At 44.8% G+C, this 16,883-nt stretch overlaps 1 protein-coding gene across 4 annotated transcripts in view; it reads left to right on the top strand.

The window, feature by feature from the left end:
- PPP1R12B (protein phosphatase 1 regulatory subunit 12B) overlaps positions 1-16,883 on the top strand; it is a 126,250-nt gene that overhangs the window by 29,213 nt on the left and 80,154 nt on the right. For all 4 annotated transcript variants that reach the window (XM_064472229.1, XM_064472230.1, XM_064472231.1 and 1 more), the window contains exons 2-7: positions 3,693-3,823; positions 5,941-6,059; positions 9,469-9,628; positions 12,090-12,234; positions 13,827-13,901; positions 16,376-16,455. In XM_064472229.1, coding sequence (XP_064328299.1) covers positions 3,693-3,823; positions 5,941-6,059; positions 9,469-9,628; positions 12,090-12,234; positions 13,827-13,901; positions 16,376-16,455 — 710 coding nt within the window. The remainder of the gene's footprint in view (positions 1-3,692; positions 3,824-5,940; positions 6,060-9,468; positions 9,629-12,089; positions 12,235-13,826; positions 13,902-16,375; positions 16,456-16,883) is intronic.

Genomic DNA, 16,883 nt, shown 5'->3' with positions numbered 1-16,883 from the left:
AACGCAAAAAATTCATGCATTTCGATGTCGGGGGCAGGCCAGAAGTCATACCTGCTAATGCTAGCCCAGCCTCGAGCCATTTAAAAAACTGTTCTTGTTACTCAGCTCTGTGCTCAGTTCTGTTCTTACGTGTCCCTAACTAACACTAAAGCAAATATTTGCCGAGCAGCGTCACATTGCTTGGTCACAGAACTCGAACCGCAGTTTTTCATGATACGTAGGTGCAGAAGGGTGGGGTGAGGGTTATTTTTCTTAGATATTAAAGGACGCGTTGCTGCTCCATTGAGGACTTAATACACCTTTGCGCTTGGCTTTATCTTTGTGGCAAACGCAAACAGCAAGGGTGAAATGCGTTACGGCTGCCCTGGGGAAGCGAGCGACTGCCTGCTGTTGTCAGCACCCATGTAGCTTTGTCATTTTGTCATCGTTTTATCTCTTCAGAAGCTGGGCGAGTCAAATTACTGCAGATTTCTGTGTAGGAACAGGTGGGGTTTGATCCCATTATCCCTTCTGTTTCTAGCGTGCATTCCATAGGAACCGCGCGAGACGGGGACCAGCGGAGCGACGAGACCAATAACAGCCAGAAGCTTAAAAGAGGGGGGTGGTCTTTGTATGCATCTAAACAGATATTTAATTTTAGAGCCCAGTATGTCCAGTGGCTTCAGCAAGAACTGGTCTTTTCTTGGCCAGTTCCCAGTAAGTGCAGGTGTAGTGGGTGTATTTAGGTGGTTTAAATGATAAACCGTGTAAATATAACTCTGTATCAAATATGTACGAAGCTCACAGTATAGAGACATTCTTCAGTCTAAGTTGAGATTTATGCTCAAACTGCAGGTACTACTTGAACAAATGCACCAGAGCAGTGGGTATGCACAGGCATGAAACGTCTTCCTCGCTGCTTTGTCAGAGCCACGCTGATAAAATTCTTCTTTGAGACTATAATTCTTTATTCACCCAGAAGCGATTGTGCTCAGGAGAAACCACTGCACGGGTGAACTTTTCTTGGCTGTTCTCGGAGCAATACGCTTTTAGATGAAGTCAGTTTTATTTAAAAAGTGAAGTGTAATAGTTATATTCCCAGGACAAAACATACATAACTCATCAATCAGATTATACGTCTAGTTTATTTGAGGTGTGTTGGGGGAATATGGGTGGCAATAAAGTACAGATTAGCTCTGAATTTTGCAGGCTCAGGCTCAAATTCCCAAAAAATTGTTCCTTGAACTGAAAAGGGATTGTTATGTTCCTGTGTGTCCGTGTCCACCTCTGTGTGCATTGCATACTCGACCTTCCCACGGCATTTGCATGCGTTGTTATGGAGGTAAGTCACTAACAGACTTGTTTGCGTAGTTCGCAGGATTAAGGAAGTCGGGAGCGTGTCCCTTCTAGAATATGTCTTAAAATCGGTCACGTGCATATTGGGCACACATTAGTTCCCCTGTACAGTAGGAATATTTGGCTTGTGTTTCCTGCTCTCATCACCTGCGGAGACTTAAGAGGGTACATCCGTACTACTGCAGCGGGAGGTGTAAGTCGAAGGAAGAAAACTCCTGATGACATTGTAAGTAAAATCACCCACTGAGAGGAATGTGAAGCACTGGGACGGGCCCAGAGCGGCCGTGCAGTCTCCATCCTTGCGGACAGTAAAAACTGCAGGGGGTTGGACCAGATGGTCTAAGTAAAGGAGGACCAAGGAACAAACCTTGCTGCTCAGGCTGGTGGTAGAACCTAGTCTGCATCTGCATTGCTGAGACCTAACCTTGTCACGCCATCGTGCTTGGAGGTGGGGCTCCTCCAACCTCAGTGTGATGCTCTTCAGTCCCCAAGATTTTTATTTTGGGTTGTTGGGGTTTTTTATTGGTTCTAGTCCCTGAAATAATCTAAGGGAGATCCCCAGAGGTGGGTTTACAGGATGAAGCTGTTTTGTGCCTGAGGGTAGGAGAGTGTTGATGGACCGAGCAGGGTGGACGGAGCCAACCCAGGAGCAGTCTCATCCGTTCTGGGTTTGGAGCAGTACCTGAAGGAAACTACTTCTAGAATTATGCTTGTGCTTTTTTGGCAAAGATTAAGGTAAACCAGCCTAAAACAGGGCCAGGAAACATGCTAACACTTCAGCATAGGCTCAGTCAGGACTTGGGCGCTCGAGTCTTCTCCTGGGGCATCCTTTCCTAGTGCTGTAGAGGTACCCTGGGTTTTCTTGTGTTTGCCAAGTAACTGTACTAGGAGTTGGTTTTCTGGAGTGTGCTTCCTTAGAGATTTCGAAGCGAGTCTTTTGCATGGCTACTTGTGAACCTAGCAAATGTAGGGGTAGTTTGTGCTTGTGGGGTAAAAGGCTAGTCTGGGATTTGCACTTGCAGTAGAAATAACAAGAGCTGGATGTCCTGGTGTAGGGCCTGCTTCTCCTTTGAAACAAGCAATGTGGCGTAGATGAACATGTTAGATAATATAGGATTGTCTCTTTTGGAGGGGGATGTAGGTTAGAGACAGTTTCCTCATTACTTGCTAGGGTAGGAATGGATGGTCAGTGTTGCTCTTCTTAGAAGAACAATCATCTGGACGTTCTCTCACTGCTGTACCTGATAGATGCGCCCACATCAAGCTATGCAAAAGGATCGAGTGCTGAGACTTTGGAGGAATTCTGACCAGATTCCCTCTCTGTCAATGAGGAATGGGGTTTCTGTGTGTAGATGGACGTGCAGAAAAAGCCAGTTGTTTCACCTGCTGGACATGCTTGGTGTTTCTCAGCTGAGGCACATGCATTGGGACGTATGTATTAAATTGCCAGCTCATCCTTAAATAGCAGCCTCCAGTGAACTGTAAATGCAGTGCAGAACGTGCTGTAGCCAGGAATTTGAGGAAGGAGGAATTCCACCCAGCAGAACTGCTGAGACTTGAAAATCTAGCTAGGTTTTCTTCTGGCAACTTCAAAGCTAGTAGGTCTCTGAAAATGCAGGCTCTGGAGTTAATACAGTGGCTAATAAAGGGTTGTCATTCTCTTCAGTAGCTCACAGGGCCTGTAGAGCTATCCGGGAAAGTTGTGCTTTGTTATGCTTGGGAAAATGAATGGATACTGCTGAATAAAGAAGCTATTGACTTCTCTAAGATTCTACTTTTGCTGTGGTTACATCTGTAAAGGGCAACATCCAGGATACAGATGGTCTGCATTAGTCAGGCTCGTGGAGCTCACGCTTTCCCTGCTCATCCCTACCACTAGTGGCATCTCATTTTGTTCATTGTTATGACATTATTTCATTGACATTTTGAGGGAACAGCATAATCTAAATAAATGCATAGCTTGCCTTGCTTAGAGGAATTTGATGCTATACCTAAAACTAATACAGATACATCATTTTACAGTGCGTTCTCGCTCCAGGGAGATAAGAGTGAGAGAGAGAGGAAGGTAACAGATCAATTGGTGAGAAGTAAAGCATGAGCAAATGTAGAGGTTGTCCACCTGGAAACTCTGAGTTACAATTCATTTTTGAAAGTTGTGAAATTAATTTATTTTAGTCCACAAATTCGCGCTACGCTAGCTTACAGGGTGAGCAACTGAGCCCAGGAATTACCTGCTGCCAATGAACTGCAAACGGAGGTTGTACACTTGATTTAACACCAACAACTTCTTTTTCTTTTCTTCCTTTTCTCTTCAATCCTTCCCTCCCCTGGATGTTCCCCCTCCCCGTCTCCCTCAGGCCTGTATAGATGAGAACCTGGACATGGTGAAGTTCCTTGTTGAAAATGGAGCCAATGTGAACCAGCAAGATAACGAGGGCTGGACCCCTCTTCATGCAGTGGCATCGTGTGGCTATCTGAACATAGCAGAGTGAGTGAGTTTCAGGCTGTTCTGGGTATTTATGACACTTTCCACGTCTTCCTCTTGGGAGCAGGTACACAGGCGATTGCTCTGAGACTTACACAACATCTTGGGAAGCAATGCTGAAAATAGATGCATTTCTCCTGTTACTGAATCCTTAATTTGTGAGGATTATGGTGGAGCCTGCAAATGGTTGCCTTTTGCTGATCCCATTACAGTGACTTATTACGATTCGTTAGGTACTCTAGCTACGATGCCAAGCAAAAGGGAACCACGATGGCTGGCAGGCAGGCACACTGGTACCGAGGTGGGTAATGAAGCCCAGCTCTGCTGCTGCCGCCTGTCTTTGCTGTGCGCTCCCATCAGCGGGGAGCCCGTGTGGAGTTTTAAGGGTTACCTAAGAGTGACTTGGGATTTAATTCCGCTGACTGAAAAGAATTCTGCCTCTCTACAAAATGTATGTTAGTGTAATTACGTGCATATAGCTATCCTTGTGTAAACCCCAAATAGTAGATACATGGCATACTATCAAACAGGTCCGAGGGGGACTGCACCAGTGCTTGCCCTTGTTCCGAGGCTTTGCAAAGCGACTATGTTTTCTTACCACAGAGAGGCCTGTGTGAGCAGCACTGCAGTTGTGTGGGGGCTTTCAAGAGAGAAACGCAGTGTTCTGGGCTCCGCAGTCACCAGGATACCAACAGCATCGTTTCTTTTTCTTCAAATTCAGATCTTATGTTTGGTTCTTGCATACTGTCTGACAAAAGGTGGAGATGTAGAGAAAAGTAACTGCTTGTTACTTAACCTGCTTACAATTGGAGCACTATCGTCTTTTGTTTTTTGGGTTTGTTTACAACACAAGATACTGGCCCCAGTGCGGACACAACCAGGTGAGGTTCTGCGACCTGCCATAGAGGGATTAGATAATCTAGTGAGCACAAACATACGTGTGGAAGAAGAGACAGTAAATGTAACAGAATTTTGTCCGGCAGATGTTTAAAGCAAAGCAGTAACCTGCTATAAGTGACTCCCAACAAAGGTTTGACTCCTCTTGGCACAGTTTCTGATTCCAGGGTTGGAAGTAACATCCTGCGTCTGATCTGAGCGTTCATTATGCTCACAAAGGCCTAACAGCCTGGTTGTCCCAGAGAAGATACCGATACCAGACTACTTGGTGTGCACCAGCAAGTTGCTCTGAGAGTTTGAGGGCTGCTCGAATATATGACCTGGAGTGCTAGAATAACTGCAACCAAAGAACAGGCAAATGTCAATGGTGGTTTTCAAAGTGAAGCAATTCTTCTGAGGTGAAGGCTGCGTTATAGGTTAGAAGAATAAGGGAGAACAACAGTATTTCTCAAGATAGTCCTCTACAATATATTTTAATCAAGAAAGTATCTTCTGCGGCTCATTTATTTCTGTGTGTTGTACTCCTCCTGGAACAATTCTTAGCTCTTTGGATGATCCTTTATCAGTTTGGTTTTTATTTTTCCCAAATACTAATTCTTCAAATGAAAGTTATTATTCTTTACCAGTCATACCAGGCTTATGTGTTTAGTCCACCAGAGCTACCAGAAAGGTACCAAAATTTTAATACTGAAAGCTATTTTCAGAGGCATTGAAAATTATTTTTAAAACAAAACCAAACAAAAATATCTTCTCCTACCTCACCCTCCTGGATTTGTGTGTTTAAACAGATTCTTTTGCTTCCCAGAATTTTACTGGTTACAAGATGTACAAGTCGGAGGAGACATGAATTGTTTCTGAATGAACTTTTGGTACAGTTACGAAAAGACAAATTTAAAAAGTGGTGATGGCTTGGCTTATCTTTTTGATGATGATGATGATTATTTCCTTTTTAAAAAAAAGAAAAACACAATCTCTCAGGTTAGTGCAAGAACTAGGGTTATTTGAATAACTATAGAGAAACAGAAACTGAGCCACAGACCAGGGACCTTGCATTTAACAATGAACCTTAACTCTAGACATTTGATAAGAATAAGATACTCATTTGGTGATTGATCCTGAATGAGAAAGCCAAGTATTTTGTTCCGCTACTTGATTTACTGCACAAGTTGCACTGAAGCCCACGCACAAGGTCTAATACGTTGGTATGGGTCTCATTCACGTAGGTACTTGATTAGTCATGGAGCCAATGTGGCTGCTGTGAACAGTGAAGGAGAAGTCCCGTCTGACATCGCAGAGGAGGCAGCTATGAAGGACCTGCTTCTGGAACAAGTAAAGAAACAAGGTACATCAAGGGTGGGATTGAATATGTGAGAGTTAGACCTCTAAGAGTTTCTATAAGAAAATCCTGTTGGCTTGCTGTCTATAGGTGAAGAGATCTGAAATCTGGCCCAAAAGGTAGCAGGCAAATTTTGCTCTGGTAGCAGAACCGCGGAACGGGTGCAGGTTTGTGGTGGGCAGGCTCTGTCCTTAGTAGGATTCTTCAGGGCAAGACACCACCGTACTGAAAGCTGATTCATTAGATCTGTTTGCCTTCAAAGTGAGATTGAATTCTGACCTCTGGTATCAATGAAAGGCCTTGTTTCACGAAGACTTGATAATACAGAGGTGAGGGTTACAGCCCTGCCAACAGTAGAGACTGGGAAATGACTATGCCTGGCCTGGAGTGACCTGCTTCATCCTGATCCTTCCCTAGGCTACTTCTGCAGCCCATCTGCTCTGCCATGTCCCCTTTCTCATCAGGTAAGCCTGTCTGAGGGCTGCTCTCTGTGCTCCTGCAGAAACATCACTGGCAGAAGCAGCACGTTGGGCAGCGTAACTTGGGTTACAGTTAAGAAATGCTTCATCAGCGTAAAATTTTCTTCACACTCCTGAAATTATTCTGTGAGTGGCTAGGTGTCTGTACGTATGTGTAAGAAGGTTTAAACCCTGTCTTATGAAGTTCATCAGGAATGTTTTTGAAGGATGCGTTTATCTCAGCTATGTGGGAAGTGATGAACGGAGGCTCACTGAGCTGCCACAGACCAGGGTATCCACGTGGGGTACGTATGGACTGCGTGCCTAGCCTTGGGAAGAGCAAGTGACGGGGGATCTAATCGCTGGCCTCTGCTACCTTGGGGGAGGCTGTAGAGGCAGTGGGGCCAGACTCTTCTCAGAGCTTCACTGGGCAGGATGAGAGGAAGAAGTCATAGGTTTGAACAAGGGACATTCTGGCTCATCTATAGATATAGATACGGAAAAAAGTTTCCCAGGAAAGTGCGGGCCAGGGACCCAAGGAACTCGTGGAATCTCCATGCTCGGACGTAGTCAAAACTCAGTACATTCGGCTCTGAGCAACTTGATCTGGGTTTGAAGTTCCCCTCCTTTGAGCAGGGATTTGGGCTAGAGACCCTCAAAGATTCTTTCCAGTCTAGATTATTTTATGACTGCAGGTTGGTGTTGGGGTTGTTTTTGTGCTGGATTGTATCCAGTCCTCTCTAACAGATGTATTCTGCTTGGCACATGATGATTACTTTAATTTTGAAGCTATTTTCAGGTATAGTTAGGAGGAGATCAGTCCCTTGCTACTTTGTCAGCCGTGTTACTGTTCCACTGGTGAGTTTGTAGCTGTCAATCTGAGAGCTAGTTGTTATTTGTGTTACTGTTCCCCTTGGAAAATTGATGCAGGATCATGTTCCCTCTGGTAAATAGAAACTTTTCACTTTCTAGTCTAGTGGTATTTGTGACAAGGTTATTCTTATTTTGTTTCCCTTTTCCCTCCACTTTGAAATAAGCTTAAATAGCCCTTCCCCCTTATATTTAGGCTGCTCACGTATTTAAAAAGGAGGATTGTGTCTACAGTCAGGGTTTGTTTTACTGGGCTGTCCAGACCATGCCTGTCTCCTCTCTGCAGTCAGGCTTCCTTGGACGCCCAGAAAGATAGAGATCCTTTCTTCTCAGCAGTGTAACTTGTGTCTCTTTAAAGTGGGTATCGAGAGCTGTACGTGGTAATAACATGGCTGAAACCTTACAGGACGTTAAGGCAGTAATTCTGCCTCAGCTGCAGATATTTTGCCTGACACTTCTTGGGATTCTGCTGGGCTCTTTCATTGCTCCACCACATTAGCGGCATCCTGCCGAGATGCCCTGAAACAACCATCTGTCTCCACCAAGAAGCTTCCCGTTGACACAGTTTAAAAGGATCATAACTGCTAGAGCAAATGTGGTATAAACTTTAAATAAGCGTCCAGCCAGCTCCAGCCTGTCTTCAAGGGTAGCTGTAAGCAGATGCCTGCTGCAAGCTGTAACAGCAGGGCAAGCGTGTATGATTCCCCTCCCAAACATTTTCCCAGCCTCCAGCCACGGTGCCTCAAGGAATTCCTGAGCCAGATGGGCTTTCTGTGTGCTCGTGAATCCCCCATGGCTTTCTGCTTCATGAACTTGTGCAGCCCTTATTGGGAACTCCTGGCATGTATAGCATTATGTTTAATAACTACAGAATTGTCTAATCCTGGTTCTGAAGCCAGCTGTATTTCTGACCTTTGCAACACCCTGTGGCAGTGGGCTTCATGGTTCAGACTCCGAGTCGATAAGTGTTCTCTTGTGTTCTGTGTTAAACTTAATGCCCCATAATTTAATTGCGAATTGAAGGGTTCTTATACTGAAAGAACTAATCCATAGGGACAGTTGCTGTTCAATACCCTTCTTGATTTTTGAGATTTGTCATCTCCTTCATATGTTTCCCTGAGTCAGCGAGCTCTAGTCTGCTTAATCTTGTATGGAGCTGTATTGTCCTTCTGATTGATATGTTGTCCTTGCATGGCATCGTTATCATGAAAACTCCACTTACAAAAACAAGTCTGAGACAGTTTTCCCTCTCGTTGGTTTAGTGACACTTGAGGCAGCCCACCAGCCAGACCCACCTGGCCTCTCCACATCGTAGCAGTTGTATCCTAGGGCGGGAAACTCGTCCCTCGTGTTATTGGAAAGCCCCACAGACCGTGTCTCTGCTACGCCAGATGTGTGTATTGATGAACTGACTTGATCTGACTTCATCTAAAGCAGATCTCTTAAGCCATCCGAGCAGATTTATATTTTTTTTTTGCCTTCTTAGCCCCAAAATGATTTAGAATTGTATTTTGTCAGAATCTGGTGGAATTAACTAAATATTTCTTTCAGCGTGCCTGGCAGGAATGGCTCTGGTGCAGTACGGGTCTGCGCACGTGCAGCTTGCCGATTGTACTGCGCTTTGAGGGGGCGCGCGGTTGGGTTGTGCTGCTCCTGCAGGAGACGTCTTCAGATCTTCTGAAGCTCACCTCTTCAGATCTCAGCTGTAGATTATACCCTCACCATAGTTTAATTCAGTTTGTTAAGCTGTTGTTCATGACTTTATTTCAATCTAGGACGCTGCATATTTAGAATGCAGTCCTTCCGCCCGTAGCGCACAGCTCACAGTTGAGCTAGTAGCTAGTTGGGCTAGTTTGCAACCAGTGGCTCAGCTTCCAGATTTTTTTAAGTCAGACAGCTTTGAAGTCTCTGTCAATGGCGCAGGAGTCCTCCCAGCTCCTAGAAGATGCTTTTGCTGATTTTTTTTTTTTGTGGAAGATTGCAAATAATTTATCAATATCGTATAGCAAATGAAACATAGGGTGATTTTAACAAGTACGTGAGAGCTTTCACTTGATAATCTCTTCTTTTGTGCTTCGCCCTCTTAGGTGTAGACCTAGACCTGGCAAGAAAAGAAGAGGAGCAGCAAATGCTACAGGATGCCCGACAGTGGCTGAACAGTGGGAGAATTGAAGATATAAAGCAGCCTCGCACAGGTGCCACGGCTCTTCATGTGGCTGCGGCCAAGGGCTATTCTGAAGTCATGAGGTAGGAGCTGCGTCCCAGGGCCGATGCATGGAATTAAGGCTGAGTTTCGTGAGGAACACATCTAGCTTTATAGTTGAGAGAAATTTGTTTCATACTGAGGTTTTCAGGCTGCTATTTCTCAAAAGGCGCTGTAAATTTATGCGCCCAACCAGAGCGGCTCACCTAGAAGTACATAGGCACTGGAAGATTCCCTTTCATACCTCTAGACCTTTAAGGTGATGAAAGCTTTTCAGAGAGCGAGACATAAATTAGAAGGTTTAATTTTCACTATTAGATTAATAGATTTAGGACTAGCGAGTAAAACAGGATTACGGGATAAAAGTATAATTTCAGCCCTCAAAGTGGCAGTACATGCTGCATGACAATCACAAACACCCTAACGGTTTACATGTCGAGTCTAGTGGAAAAATGCAGTGTGCACCCCTATCTCACTGTCCCCTGCTCCTTAATGCTACTGCTCCTGCAGCCATCAGCAGCGACACAGGCATTCCAACACGTAGCAGAACTGCTTCTACTACTCTGGCACTAACAAACTTACTGTGAACATAAACTTGTCCAATGTAGTGTTTCCTGGCAATAAAGCATTAGTATTTTTACAGGTAAGGTCAAATTACGGTTTCCAGCAATAAAGCTTTCTTCTTGACTCTTCATGTATGGGTAGAGCTGCCCATAAGCATCAGCAAGGTTATTCTATTGCCCACATTAAAATCCTTACTGGCAGTGTTCATTGGTCTTGATCCTTAATGTCACAGTTTTAAGTGGCATGACTTGACATGTAAGAGATGTTTCTTATCAAGCTCTAGTAATTTTGTTGTTCTCAATGTTTCCTATTTGTATGCATTCGTTAGAGCTTATAATTAAGTTTTAAGCTGTCTGTGCCTGTACCGTGCCCAAGAACACTAATCTAACACAGCGCACAAGGACTAGAAATGTAGGACCTCCTGAGTTTGAGGTGTTGGTCCTGTGGACTTTCAGTGGAGCGTTGTATACCCAGTACTCACCCATGAAGGCTGCGTTCACTCTTTGCGGGGTGACTAGTTCTGGACAGCTACTCCGTGGCATTAATTGTTATAATGATAAACAGAGCTCACAAGAGCTGACGTTGTTTCACTCTTGTGTATTTTATGGCCACCCTGAAAGTTCAAATACAAAGCTTCAGTGACTTAAACCAAAGGGGCTGAAAGCCAGGAGCTGGCTAACTCTCAAATGAGATGTGGAATTTGCCTGTGACCTTGACTCCCTCAGCAGCTACGTCCCTCCCTTTTGCCAGCTGGAAAATCAACATAAAGTCAGCACCTAATTTAAAATTTCTTTCACAGAGAAGCACACTGCTGCTATAGGATGACTGTTTTATTTAGCACGGTAACGCATCAGTGTAAAGCCGCTCGTGCCGTTCGGGGGTCGTGCCGCATCTCCCTCGTGCTGCAGAAAGGCGGCTCTGCGTGGTGGAACTTCCCACAGCTGAAGTTTTCAGCAGCACCATTACCAGACCTGCAGAATTCCCCTGGGATGTTCTTCAATATTTAAGCAACTTGGATAATAGTCAGTTTTGATACGTGAGCCGCTCAATGCTTTCATCTGATCACTGGCGTACCAGTGCACATATGCCTCTGAAGCTTCGGACTACAACTGGCTCTCCTCTGTTTTGTTTTTAAATATTCAAGCTGCAGATGCTATGCAACACTAGCGCTCTGCTCTGATAGAGACGGGAGCGGGTGGAAGGTGCACAGCAGTGAACGTGATGCGAGGGTGTTCCCAGGCAGGTTCACCTGGGTAAGGTTTGCTTCAACTGTGCAAGGACTAGCCTGCAAAAATGCTTTTTGGGTCGTTTAACCCAAATGTGGGTTATTTAACTTACAAATTTCACATCCATCGCTTACAGTAACGTCACTGCTTCCTACCTGGCAGTCCTGCTGGCATCATCTCCCCGTGGGCCGCTCCTGTGGCACGGCCTTGTTCTCTGGCAGAACCGAGACCGAGCTCCAGTTACCACACGCCCCTTTTCACGCCAGGTGCTGTGCGGGACTCCTTGTTACGGAGACGGCAGCCTGCGGAGACGTCGTTCGTTTGCTTAGTGCCCGAGCGGGTCTGGTGTGTCTGGTCCCTTGGAGCAGGAGCTCAGACTGGGTCGCCGATGCCAGATTAGAAATTAAGGTGTTCTCCCCGTTTAGGACACGCTGAAAGGGAACCTTATCAATTAGACACGTTCCAGCAGGTTTTACAGCAAAGTCACTTCTAATTTACTGCCCTTTTCTGTTACAGTTGCAAGTACATCAAGTGCGATGTTGCTTGGGTGAACATACAAGTTAAGAAACTTAACTTGTTTGTTCAGAAACTTGCTTGTTAAGAAACAACTCGCGTATTGTGAACCGTGTTCACACCGTGCGCCTCTATTGTGAACTCTTATGTGTCGAGAAGTCACTGTCAGGCGGGCAGAAATCAGTCTTGCTTCTTTCCTCAGGCTCTTGATCCAGGCTGGGTTTAATTTGAATGTCCAGGACAATGATGGCTGGACCCCGCTGCACGCTGCTGCACACTGGGGAGTGAAGGAAGCTTGCTCCATCCTGGCCGAGGCCCTGTGCGACATGGACATCAGGAACAAGCTGGTTAGTAAGCGCAGATGTTGGCACAACTTATGCAATGTATTTTAGAGCGAGATGAATATCGACTTTATTGCCTACCACTTGCTCCAACACCACGACGAAGTTACACGGTGAGCAGTTCTCCTGGCGTGTGCGCTGGAGCATTTAAAAGCATCAGAAAATAAAGGATCTTGACTGGAGGAAGGCAGAAAAGATTTCAAGTATTAATGGAAGAGATCAGTGATTAAACTTCAGGACTAAGATTGTAAGAAAGTATGGGGGCTGGTCTGTGTCTTCCTCATTTAGTGGAATCCTGGCAAATTAAACAACAACAAAAAAAAGAGTCTTGGGGTGCAAAATAATATGCTAATATTAAGGTATAAGGCACTGAAAACTAATGAGCCCTTGAGAAAATGGCAGATCTAAATCTTTCTTGTTCTATTACATTGGTCATAAAAAGGGAAATTGAAAAATTTTCTCAGATTCATGAGAAATGAGTGAAGGAAAACGGGATGGAAGGGAAAAAAAAAAGAAAAGGAGGAAAAAATTCCTTTTCCATCCTAATAGTTAGAAGCTTTTCCTTGAAGAGCCCGTGGATTTTCAAGAGCCGACGTGCGCTCGCCCAGGGTTGTCCTTTGTGTTCCCCTCCCGCTGCGACGTCCAGGCAGTGTCTGTGAGCCCTTCCTGCGGGAGCGGGTTCGCTTGTGCTGGGGCTGCTTCTGGGGGAGGAAATGAGGTTGTTCGTACTTGGAACAGCCCTGGGGAGCGAAAGCAGGCAAGGGAATTAGATAAGAAAATGAGGCACTGTATGGTTTGAGTGCGTCTGTCTGTACTGGAAACCGATGCAAAAGGAATTGCTCTATGGGAAGGAGCCATGGTAGGGTGGTGAGCATCCAAAATACGGGGGATCTTTTTTGGTTTAAGTGCTCCCAGGTGCTTTTCCAAAGCATTCGGCATGTGTGTGGGTTTTGGGTTGTGCTAGACTTGAAAAGAAACACAGCTGTGTTTGCTGCATTACCGGCTCTTTCCAGTCAAGGGCTGTCACCTCGCTAGGTCAGGTGGCCGGGGCAACCTGTATTTATTTGGTCACTAGCCATCAGGTTTCATTACGTGTTGTTAATTAAATGGTTATTACAGCTTTATGTAACTGATTTCTTGTTTGGTGCCCCAAAGTGATTCTTCTGGCTTGTTTTATTCTGTAAATGGCCATGGATGGGGAAGCGGCTCCCACATGTTTTGGCCTGCTGCTGACTGGCCGCCTCTCAGGAGGTCCCGATACACGGTGGGACTGGTTGATCGCATTCCCTCTCAGTACAAGTGTGTCCTTTTCAGAAACCTGGAAACTCAGATACATTAGCCCTGGCTGTTAGATTTGAGCAGCAGCCATCAGGGAACTGCACGACCACGGTTAAGGTTGCTCTGATCGCGGATTGAGTCACAGAACTACCATCGCTGTCCCTTGGCTTTCCCTGCTCTGGAGCGAAACAGAGCATGTTCCTTGGCGTTTGGGGAGGGAGGGGCACGTTCATTTTTGTTCTTCACTGGTAAATAGTGCTTTTTTGAATATTAGCACCGTGCCATATCGGATATCCTCTTGTCTTCTGTTCCCGCACCAGGGCCAGACGCCATTCGACGTGGCTGATGAGGGGCTAGTTGAGCATCTAGAAATGCTGCAGAAGAAACAGACTGTGGTGAGTTTCTGGCAGATCATCTTCCACCTCTCCATGTTCCATCTCTCCAATTACCTTTTCACGCACGGCTGTTCTCTAAGACATATGGTGGCAACAGGCACAGGAAGCGGAGGCCCAGCTATTATTTTTTACGTTAGTCATTTGGAATCTTTAATTACACCAATATTTTTAATAGCTAGAAATGTAGAAAACTGGATGTCTGCATCAAGGAGGTCAGTAGCGTGCTGACATGCAGAATTATGTAAACTGATAAGGAATGTACGGTTCATCTTTGGAATTGTCATTATTCTGCAGTTCCTTTTGTTAGCTGGAGGCTCTCTAGCATCAAGCTCCTCTTTTCTTAATGAGGGATAACCCAAGGCAACTCTGTGTTTGCATCTAAGGAAATGTGCTGTCAGTGTTGAGAAAGAGATCTGTTGCCATGTCTGCCTTTCTCACAACTTGGGAGACTTTGAGAAGAAATTATAAACTTCAGGGAATTCTGGACCAAAAAAAATGGTGATTTCAAAACCATGTTAAATTGCCATTTCATAATGAACTGGAGATATTGGAAGGGGTTATAAGCAGAAAGTTGGCATGAAAAAGGAAAACAAAAATATGTTTTGATCAAAGTAAAGCTAGTCGTTAAGCCAGAAAGTTGATTTTGGGATTGCATTTTTTCCTATTTCATCTGGTCTACTCAATTATCTCATTTGGGTGCTTCCAAAAACCAAACCAACCTTCTTTTTAAAAAAAAAAACAAAACCCAATATAATTTAAAACGTTGGATTCAGGAACAGACATAATGAGAACACTGCTGATAACACCCAGTAAAGTATGTTGAGGAACTGACAATGTGGGTGGTAGGACTCAAGCTCTGATCACAACACAGCTGCTGTCATCCTTAAATAGCATCCTTAACATTCACAGAAACTTTTTAAAAATTAATCAGCTTCTTCCTAAATGAGGTGTTGATAAATACTATCAGTGTTGTATTTTGGATTTCCTCCTATCTCACTACACCAGGATTCTGCAGATAACTGCACTCCTCAGAAGAAAAGGAAAGGAAAAAGCAAAACAACGACAAGAATTTTTTTGGCTGGGTGGAGCCCATTTTCAGGCCGGCTTTGCAGGGGCTAGCAGCCCCCCTCGTGCCCCCTGTAGTAGCACTATATAAAGGCCTTCTCCATTTATTAATAAGCTCTAGTAGAACTGCGAAAAAGAGAAGTATCCCGGATTTATCACTTTTTTTTTTAACAGATATGATTTTTTTAAATAGAAACTTAATAGAACTTTATCATGTGTGTTTATAATGTGCCATTTTTATCACTTAAAATAGAAAACTTATATTTGTTAAGGACAAAAGAGGCAGTTCCATGACTTTCCTCTAAGTACATTATTTCACTTTCTAAATGTCTCTCAAATCAGGTTTCTTTTTTTAATCTAAAGCTTGTAGCAGAACAATATGCTGTCCTCGCTAAAAGATTTGCTGCTGTTATTGGAGAGAAGAGGGGATTTTGTTTGCTGGAAGCAATTAATTTGATGTGGGTTTGGATTTTTTTCCTAATCTCCGAATTACCTGTGAATGCAGCAGGCTGTTTCCTGCACTTCCCTTTGCTGTGCTCCAGCAGTTTGTTCTATGTAACAACCTACTGTACCCCAAATTTTGGCTCTTCACTGGACACCATGTAGCTTTTCCCACATGTAGAATTTGCAGAGCTTCTGCTTCTTGTGCCTGGTGTCAGCCCCTGTCAAAAGAGAAAGAATAACTAGGCTAGACATGACACAAAGAGACAGCCTTAAAAGTGAGCCTCTAATTGCCAGCCCTTTTTCTACCTCAGCTGTGTCCGTGCTTCTGGAAGGTACCGAAACAATTTTTCGGTTCCTGTTTTGTCCATCACTGGCGACGGAATGAATATTGCCACTCTCCGGGCAAAATATTTCAGTTGCTGTGGTGATCACAGGTATTCTTGTGCGGTGACTTAATGCTGGCATTTGAGAGATTTAAGAGGTGACCCATCGCTTGCCCGTACGGGGCGTAGTTGAATGCTTTCCTCCGAGAGCAGTAATAGCTACAAAGGCAGCAAATTTTTAACTGAATCTAGCGTGATTTCATGGGCATACGAACACACGTGGGCAGACCTCCAGTGCTGAGTCTGCGTGGGCAGGCGCAGGGCAGTGCTGTGGAAGTCAGGATTTGACTCTAGGTCTCAGCAGGGACCCCTGCAGACTTCTCTGAAGGTTTTATTAAATTGCAGCTTGAGTCTAAGGACACGCTGGGTGTGTAGCTGTGCCGTTACGGAGCTCTCTCCAAGACACCCAGTGCTCTTGCAGATGTGCATCTGTTGAATTGGCCTGTTAAACAACTCCACAGTATTTTTCATCTAATGAGGTTGGGATGACCCTATGCTGTGGTGATTATTGGATTGTGCTGAGGTGGCTTGTTAAGATGTCTCTTCTCATTCTTTCTCCAATCTTCCTGGACTTTTTGACAGTTGCGAAGTGAGAAGGAGACGAGGAATAAGCTAATAGAAGCTGACATGAACGGCAAGCCTCAAAGCGGACTCTTCACCAAGTATGTCTCTTTCCTCTTTGTTGAAAAGAAGCTGCTCAGAGTAATGGGAGACCAGCTTCATCTGTTAGCAGTCAGCTGGCCTCAGCTGGTTTAAAAAACATTCACTGCACTTCATTTTGTGGTTTCTTTTAAATTAGAGCACGCTCAAATACAATTTGAGCTGTTTCTTAACGTACCCGCCCATGGTGGAACAAAGAGTCGGGCTGGTGCTTGGTCCCCCAGCTTCTGCTCCCGCTGCGTGCCCTCGGGCTGAGACCTGCGCCTTGGCCATTGCACAGGGCCGTGCAGCCCAGCCGATGGGTTGTGTTGCACCAGGGAAAGATACACCACGTTTATTTTTTTGACCGAGAAATGCTTGTAAACTTAGGAAATGTGAGACTGGCATTGGAATCCATGGCAAATGGGCAATGCTGGAAGTGCTGGGATGT

This window comes from Phalacrocorax carbo, chromosome 23, assembly GCF_963921805.1.
Source record: "Phalacrocorax carbo chromosome 23, bPhaCar2.1, whole genome shotgun sequence".
NCBI lineage: Eukaryota > Metazoa > Chordata > Aves > Suliformes > Phalacrocoracidae > Phalacrocorax > Phalacrocorax carbo.
This window is presented reverse-complemented; position numbering and strand designations above follow the sequence as displayed.